The sequence below is a fragment of the Doryrhamphus excisus genome, chromosome 23, assembly GCF_030265055.1.
Source record: "Doryrhamphus excisus isolate RoL2022-K1 chromosome 23, RoL_Dexc_1.0, whole genome shotgun sequence".
Lineage (NCBI taxonomy): Eukaryota > Metazoa > Chordata > Actinopteri > Syngnathiformes > Syngnathidae > Doryrhamphus > Doryrhamphus excisus.
This window is the reverse complement of record NC_080488.1, coordinates 9,431,295-9,440,535: the sequence shown is the minus strand read 5'-3', so window position 1 is coordinate 9,440,535 and position 9,241 is coordinate 9,431,295. Positions and strand designations below refer to the sequence as shown.

Here is a 9,241-nt window from a genome sequence, read left to right as displayed (position 1 = left end):
AACCAATGAAAAACTTATTTTCACTTATTTTCAGTAAACAGCAAAAAAAAAAAATTGTAAACAATTTCACTCAACATAATTCGGTACCCTTTGTGCACACACAAATATAAGATTTCCATCTGTAGTTTTACACATTTATAAGCCTTACAAACCACCTTGGAGTATAAAGTTTTATTTCTGATGCAAGTATATGAAACATGTCAGGATAAATATGTACAATAAAGTTGCATCACACACACACAGGAAAGCAGGAAATAAGAGAAGACTGTATAGAGAGCATTATAGGAGTCTACCTGAAGGGACCACACGACAATGCGATGAATGAAGTCGCAAACAAAGAAAGGAAAATCTTCTGAAGCTCCACACACACACACATGCACGCACACAATAAAATTAAAAAAAAATGTGCTTTGATGCATTTCAAATTAAATCCAGAGAAGCTTTGTGTAACACTGAATACGCACTATATCTAAATGTTGCATCATGAGTGAAAGCTATGCTGGTGCAGAGCTAATGAGCCTCACCCAATGATGTGAGGTGACACTGGCAACATGCATCCACATCCCTGGGAGCGTCGTGCGAGTGTTCCAAAGAATTCCACCTGTCTTATCTGTCTAATGAGCAGCTTATTCTTACCTATCATTAACACTACCTGTGTGTTGTGTCGATGAACCCTGAGGAAATAAGTTCAGGTTTATGATTTCTATTGCAAAAGATAAACCAAACCTATGAAGCATAGGTCATTTTAGAAGAATATATTAAAGAACAAATACGATAATGAGCAAACTTCCCCCAACCCCACGACGAGTAAAGCTGAATCACAACCTACAGTCACTGCAACGCAGACCATACGGCTACCATCGCATCACTTCACATCTCCAAGTCACGCGGCGTGAAAAGCATTAGGATGCCAGGCGGCGTGAGGCCGTGATTTGGCGAGCTGTTAGTCGTGTTGATTACACATGTTCACTCGGCTATTTTACATCAGCCTATCGGGGCTGTGGCGATGAAGAATGGAAAGAAAGCACATTTCACAGTAGCATACATTTTCTATTTGTTGTGTTTGTTAAATACACGTGTGGAACAAGACAAATGGCTTCTATGAGGAGGATCTTGCTGGTGCAGTTTGTCACACAAGAAAATTAAAAAAAAAAAAAAAGTTCCATCGTTCACTAATGGCTGGATCTGAGCGGCTCCACAAAATAATAGTCAGTAAAGCGCTACTGCACATTTCTTCTGAAAGGTTGTGTAAACCCACTTGCCAGTCCAAATATCATTCCAAAAAAAAAGCAGTCTTTTGTCAGATACTACTCAAACACTATAAATAATAATTTCATTTCCAAAAAAAAGTTTCAATGAATGATTCTTAGTCAGCGTCGCTTCTTAGTGAGGACATTCTCATAGCGCTCCTCGTTTTCCAATGCAGGTCGCGGTTGGGACCATTGGTTTGTACAGGGTGGCCATTGCTGTCCCATCAGCACTGAAGAGAAAACCTTAATGCTTACAAGAACGGGTCATGGGCCAAGGACAAGAGGAAAAAGGATCGGAGTAACGGGGCCCTGGAAAAGCAAGGCGTTCCAGGGAACTTAATCCTTTCTCTCTCACAGAAGGAGTGTGCGCTATCAAAAGTAGATCTGCTTGGCGTGTGAGGGATTCTGCTCCATGGGGCAGTACGGGCACTTCAACCTGGCAGGATGACAAAGCACAGCGAGGAGGTTGATACGGTGGCTCTCCGCAATGAACACACATGTGGGGGAGATTTGACGTGGGCTATGCAGTGCTAGTCCAGATGTATAATGCTACCTATGGAAAATTTGGAGTCGCTAATTAACCTAGCATGTTTTTGGAATGTGGGAGGAAAACCGGAGTACCCGGAGAAAACCCACGCATGCACGGGGAGAACATGCAAACTCCACACAGAGATGGCCGAGGGTGGGGAAAGACAAAATAAGTAGCAAAAAAGTTACCACTTCCACACAAAATAAGAGGAGAACTCATTCATTCATTCATTTTCTACCGCTTATCCTCACGAGGGTCGCGGGGGTGCTGGAGCCTATCCCAGCTGAGATGACCGAGGATGGAATTGAACCCTGGTCTCCTAGCTGTGAGGTCTGCGCGCCGTGCCGCCCACTAAACTAACTCATTCATTCATTAATTTTCTACCGCTTTTCCTCACGAGGGTCGCGGGGGTGCTGGAGCGTATCCCAGTTGTCTCCGGGCCTGAGGCAGGGTACACTCTGGACTGGTGGCCAGCCAATCACAGGGCACATATAGACAAACAACCATTCACACTCACATTCATACCTATGGAAAATTTGGAGTCGCCAATTAACCCACGCATGAAAACCCACGCATGCATGGGGAGAACATGCAAACTCCACACAGAGATGGCCGAGGGTGGGGAAAGACAAAATAAGTAGCCAAAAAGTTACCACTTCCACACAAAATAAGAGGAGAACTCATTCATTCGATTTCTACCGCTTATCCTCACGAGGGTCACGGGGGTGCTGGAGCCTATCCCAGCTGAGATGGCCGAGGGTGGAATTGAACCCTGGTCTTCTAGCTGTGAGGTCTACGCGCTAACCACTAGACCGCCGTGCCGCCCACTAAACTAACTATCAAAATTAAATACAATATGCAAATTTTGGTACTGTATATCTGATGATGTACTTAATTGCTAAATCTTTCAACATCAAAATGAGTGGCGACATACTTCCCAGCGTTGGTTAGTTTGTTGAGAGCATCTCTGGAGATGACGTGGCCGCAGATGAGCTTCATGGGGGGGTTGCTCTCTGAGGTTTGCTGTCTGAGGATGGGGCAGGCGAACACCGAGTGGTACCAGCACTTCTTGCCGAGGTCAATTTCAATCTGCATATTTGGCAGGGTACAAATTAGCCAAGAGATTTACACTAACGGACGCTAATGGAGGTCAAAAGGAACTCACAGGCAGCTCGTCTTTGTGCGTCCAGACGCCGCTGCATTGTCTCTGCTCGATCACCTGCTTGATGTTCATCAGCACAGGCAGAGCCATGCAGCCTGATGCAAAGCTGGGGAAGAACATGCGGCATCTTACATAGCTTCTAGCCAACTACCTCCATCTTAATGTGGAGGTAGAACTTATTAATATTATTATTAACTCATAGCAGAGGACATGTTCTCACCTAACACTTAGAGGAGACTCTACAGAGAGGCCCAGTAAAGCGCAGGCATCTCTGGTGAAGATATTACAAATCTCCGCCCACTGGTTGGTCTCCAGCAAAGTGCGGTATGGAGAGTTCTCGATGCCGTGACGCAGGTACACCAGACTGCCCATCAGGATCTGAATATCTGCAGGAACAACAGAGGATATGGCTGAAAATAAGATGATTAAAAAATGACATATCATACATTTCTTATGACAGAACCCAAAAACTCAGTTTTACTTGTACACACACACAGTCTGAGCTTTGCGTCATGGACAATTTTGCTAATTTGATGTGGACGTCAACTCTGAACTCGCCTCCAGTATTCAAGTGGTTGCAAGTTTCCATTTGCTGTTGATTACCAGCATTAATGGAAACAAATATTGTCACACTTTGAACCCTGCATCTTAAAATAACTACTTTCCGTGTTGCTTAGAGTGCAGCTTCAGGAAGCATTGACTTGGACATCACGTTTCAAAGTCTTATGCGGCGATTGTGGTTTGTTCTGGCAAATATTAAGTAAGTTTGATCAAGTGTAGAATTACTATAGCTTCCGTTTGGCGGTAGATCGGCACTAACAGGTGATGCAGGGAATATGGTTTATATACATGTTTCTTTACAGTATGTCAAAAAGGTTCACTGTCACCAAAATGTTTAGAAAGGCTGGATGGACTGCTGAGTGATAGAGAGACAAAAGTACCACAGAAAGCGACAATGAAAGAGAGAGACTGACAAAGTGTGTGACGAAGGACTTATGAGACTGTTCAATTCTGATGCTAAAGAAGACTATTTTAATGGTTTTAGTTCCTAGGAGGAGAATGAAAACGAGGAAGATTGATATTACAGTAAACCTCGGATATATCGGACTCGGATATATCGGAAATTCGCTCACAACGAACAGATAAAAAAGGACAGATTTTTCTGTAATGCATTTCCAATAAAAATTCATTGCATATATCAGATTTTTTATAACGGATTTCGCCTATTTCGGACAAAATCTCCAGTCCCGTTCCAATGCATTTCCATTAAATTTCCCTCGCATATATCGGATGGCCGCATCGTGGCGCTCCGATTCGCCGAATCGTGACAGGCCGCTATACGATGTCATTTGCAGCGTTTGCAGCGTTGCCTGCGCGTCCAGGTACATTGGAAACATAGTCAAGGAAGTGCCTTTTTATAACGGATAAAATCCGATTTACGCATATACCGGATATAAATCCGATATATGCGTAAAACGGACATTTTCCGGTATATGTATATAACGGATTTCGCTTATATCGGACAAAACCAGTGGGAACAATTGAATCCGATATATCCGAGGTTTACTGTACTACTGTTTCACAAGCTGTGGTACACACATTGTCCGGCACTGTTGAACTAGCCGTATTACATACACTTTTTTTAAAAAAACGCATTTATTTAAGTAAAAAAAAAATCTTTGTGTACGAAATATCCCATGTTTGTGAAGTGGACAACTGCGGCTTGGTGTATCTTATATACTGGTGTGTTCTATAGCCTGGAAATTACAGTACTGGGGAAAAAAATGGGAAAAACAAGGCAGAAGTTCACTGCCAAAAGTACCACAGAAAGCGACAATGAAAGAGAGAGACTGACAAAGTGTGTGACGAAGGACTTATGAGACTATGTAATGGTTTTAGTTCCTAGGAGGAGAACGAAAATGAGGAAGAATGATATTTTTGGTAGACTACTTATCCGGCACTGTTGAACTAGCCGTATTACATACACTTTTTGGAAAAAAAAAGTGCATTTATTTAAGTTTTTAAAAATATTTAATATATATGTTGCAAAGTGGACAACTGCGGCTTGGTGTATCTTACATACTGGTGTGTTCTATTGCCTGGAAATAACGGTACTGGGGAAAAAAATGGGAGAAACAAGGCAGAAGTTCACTCTCTTTCACTCCAGTGTTTACCTCTCTGGTGCTGAGAGGCAAAAGGCTGGAAGTGCCTGGAATACTGTAGCGCCTCCATCTGGTTGCTAATGCCACCACTCAGCAGGCTGATAAAGTACAAGCGATGCAATTTAAACTCTAAACTGCTGTTGAGGTCCAGAAGACGCTGTCTGTTCGTCACTGCCCACCTAGAAGGGGTCAAAACACGGACGATTTTAGTCATAAAAGACAACAATTAACATCACGTTAAAGCAGACATACTCAAGTGCCGGCCTCAGGTTCTGCATCCTTAATGCTTCAAGGATCCTGTTGAGCTCAAGGAAAGGCTGCTTCATGCTCATATCTATAACCACACCAGATTCCTAGAAAACAATACATTTTGGCTTATTAAAATAATGCTTGTGTAAAATACATTACCCTACAAAACTTTTAAAAAATTACCTGACAAAGATCTTCTGCTACACTGAGCATGCCTTGTCTGTACAAGTGTTCCACTATGGTTTCACTCAGGTGTTTCTGTCTATCTGGGGTGTCCCAAACCGTCTCTGCAACCACAGCACTAATCTCTGCATCAAAGTTCTGCAAAGACAGAGAACACATGTCAGGTACAGTATCTGTGCTGGCTCCAAGTGTAACAAAAGGGCTAGGTAGGTGGGCAAACTTTTTGACTCGCGGGCCGCATTGATTTAACAAAATTGACAGGGGGGGGGGGGGGGGGGGGGCAGACTATATAGTATTTTACATGCAACAGTCCTATTTTTACGCATATTTTACATGTAAAAGTGTCATGCGATCTGCTATATGTGCACTTTGAAATCATTTATTTGATGTAAAGTGTGTTGGAAATTAAATGTATTATTATTTTTATTATTATTGTCTTTATTATTACTATTTTATATATATATTATTATATTAGATTTGTTATTATTAGTTATAGTAATGTTATTATAATTATATTATTATTATTATTATTAATAATAATAACAATAATATTACGACTATTATTATATTCATATTATTAACAACAATATGAATATAATAATAGTAATATTATTATTATTAACAACATTCTTATTATTATTGTCATTATTATTTTTTTTTTGTGCTTGTGTTACTTTTTCCAGGAGCATTTTGTAAACAACAGACCACATCAAATAACGAAATTGATAAAGCAGCTACCTCAACCATCAAAAAAACAGGCGGGCCATATTGAAACACTTGGCGGGCCGCATGTGGCCCCCGGGCCGTAGTTTGCCCACCCCTGGGCTAGAACATACCCTGTCGATGGCTTTGCCCACTTTGGAGACACTGCCGTGGATGTCCTTATGTCGAGAGGCTAACATCTGCACCGTCTCCTTGATATTCTTACAACACTGAGCCATAGTCTGAGACAGGACAGATAAGTCTCCATCTTGGACTCCTGATAAAAATAAAAAGTCATCATCAAGACAAATGTCTAATAATTGAATCAATCCATTTTTTCCTCACCAAAAGCGACAAGCTGTCCTCGTATCTCACAGACGCTACGCAGGAGCTCGTCCAGCCTCTCTTCAGATTGGTGGCCGTACATGACGAAGCGATGGAGCACTTTCTCCAGCTCCCGTTCCACACATGCACACTGTTCCATGATTCACACTGGGACACACACCCACACCCACTCACAAAACACCTAAATGGGAGGCATAGATAAATACATGTTACCTTACTAACCCTAATAAGATGATGCTTTTTCCTTGAAAAACTCCAAAAACAACAGGTTGTCTTTATATTTGGTGTAAATGCAAACCAATGGGTGATGTCAAAAGTGGGTCTCACTCACACACAGCAGTGACTAATAATAATAATAATAATACAAATAAACACGGTATTTATGTTATAAAAAAACAGGTTACTGAAATTCTTTTAATTTTTACTCAAACACTGAATTAGAAGAAACTAAATTTAAACACGACAAAAAACCAAACGAGAGACTTCTAGCGTCCAGAGGAACTACTGCAGTCTACCGGAAGGCCTGGTTAATGTTGAAGTCACACTATATTATTATTTGAGGCCTGGTGTTTACTCATGCCTCAAACAGAGGGAAATCAAATGTACTCATGATGTAATCTACGATAAAACAGCACGCTTATTAGTTTTCCCGTAATCACAATCACTATAAGGCTAATATCCCAATGTAGTCTATTGTTTTCCAACTGTCTAGGCTACACACTTGCAGAATGCTAGCTAACAAGAACGTACCCTGTATTTTGATTCCGTAGCTTTATTATAATCAAGTATAAATTGACATTTGCAGATGTAATGTCCACCCCAATGTATGCAGCGTTTCCACTATAAACACGGATATAGTGAATTTGACCAATTATCCTGTCGCAGAGATAGCGTAAACAAACGGTATCACCGCTAACGGTTAGCTACAGCAGCTAGCCGCCGCTCACTAGCTGACTTCTTCGGTTTTAGCCAGCTGCTGATCGCCTAGACAAGGCCCAAATTGTTTCGGAGGAAAATGACAACACACCAGCTTTGTTTCTCAGTGCTTTCCCGTCATTTAACATATGAACATTTAGGACTGAATATTCCCACATATTAAAACTGAACACACTTACCTAGCTTGAATAGTTAGCAAACATTAGCGTTAGCCACTTGTCAGCAGTTGAAAGCAGTCGTAATGCGGATGTTCCTGTGTCGCATCATCGTTGGCGTGATCACTTCACAATAAAAGTATCCATCTGCCACAATAAAATTCACCCTTTTTAAAAATGTGAGTCAAATCCCCTTCCTGAGTTCTATGATTAATTTACTTGTTTATGTCCTGTACAGCTATGAAATCTACGTGATAAAACCTCAACATAAAATACTACCATCATTATCATCATTGTAATTATAATAAAAAATACTATAATAATAATTATTACATTTATAACATTGCATAAATAATATAGTGTATTATATTTAAATGAACTGAAATATGCTGCTGAAAATCACCTCTTTCATCTAAAATAATGAGAAGAGATCTGATGAATCTAAACCAGGGGTCTCAAACACGCGGCCCGCGGGCCAAATGTGGCTCGCAGGACACTAGTTTGAGGCCCCCTCAAGTTTGATATGGATGCTGTATGGTATCATGTACCCAGAAAAAATTATTACGTTTGATTAATGTTCATGTTAAAGGTTAAATAACTGTTAATAGTTATCCTCCCTATCCGTGTGGAAGTGGTAAGTTTTTGGCTATTTAAGTTTAAAGGAAATAACTTGAAGGCTACCGTTTAGGTCGCTAGCTCTCTAGTTTGCGAGTTAGCATGTGTCTCGAGACCCTGCAGTTGCGCAATATGTTGTAAATAAAAAGAGTATAAATGTGACTATAGTCGTGTTTTGTCATGTCTACAGGGCTCTAATAATGCTTTATTAATTTTAATCTAAAAAAATAATTTGTCTACCCACCAACTATATGTGGTTTCTTAATTTTTTATTATTTGTTGTTTTATTATTATTATTATATTTATTTATTTATTACTGATTGATTGATTTTCTTTATTCTTGATTTGTTTATTTATTTTTCATCTTATTTTGTGCAGAAAAATTAAGATATTTGAGAACAGTGGAATGTTTTATCAGAGCTTTTATTGTAGAAAATCGGAACCAAAGTACTGAAAAAGTTTGTATATTTTTCTGTTTTTAATAAATGCGTTTTTTTTTTTTTTTTGAAAACCTGATGCGGCCCAGCCTTGAGTTTGAGACCCCTGATCTAAACACTATTTCACAATGAATATATATAGAATTAACGATAGAAACTGATCCAACACCGTTTATATCATTAAGCAATACTACCTTGCTCTAAGTTGACATCAAGTCTCATTCTGGCAAGTCACGCTATAAATGTGCATATGTTATAAGAGTATACCGGACCCAAGATGTAAACGTTATAGACTGCTGAGTGAAATGGGCAAATGAGTAACTTTAACCTTGGCTGCAATCAAATATTTTCCATTAGCGTATACTGAATGATGTAATAACGACTGAGAATTAATGTTGATCTCATGCGGTATTAGAGCAGAGACAGTTGGCTTATCCAAACTGACCAGCGTCAGACAGACATGTCCATGGCAGCCTTATGTGGCTTATTTCTGTACTACTGCCAACTTTAATGAAT

At 40.1% G+C, this 9,241-nt stretch overlaps 1 protein-coding gene across 2 annotated transcripts; it reads right to left on the bottom strand.

Moving 5' to 3' along the window:
- Positions 1-156: 156 nt before the first annotated feature.
- rmnd5b (required for meiotic nuclear division 5 homolog B) lies at positions 157-7,830 on the bottom strand. 2 transcript variants are annotated; one of them, XM_058062838.1, is made up of 10 exons: positions 7,698-7,830; positions 6,583-6,763; positions 6,372-6,514; positions 5,536-5,673; positions 5,356-5,456; positions 5,116-5,282; positions 3,162-3,327; positions 2,945-3,047; positions 2,714-2,868; positions 157-1,686 (listed from the first exon to the last, which is right to left on the bottom strand). In XM_058062838.1, exons 2-10 carry the CDS (start codon positions 6,719-6,721, stop codon positions 1,623-1,625), a joined length of 1,176 nt encoding a protein of 391 aa, XP_057918821.1. In that variant the 5' UTR covers positions 6,722-6,763; positions 7,698-7,830; the 3' UTR covers positions 157-1,622. The 2 variants fall into 2 exon arrangements, with proteins under 2 accessions (XP_057918821.1, XP_057918822.1); XM_058062839.1 differs by lacking the exon at positions 7,698-7,830 and adding an exon at positions 7,333-7,474.
- Between the last annotated feature and the right edge of the window lie 1,411 nt (positions 7,831-9,241).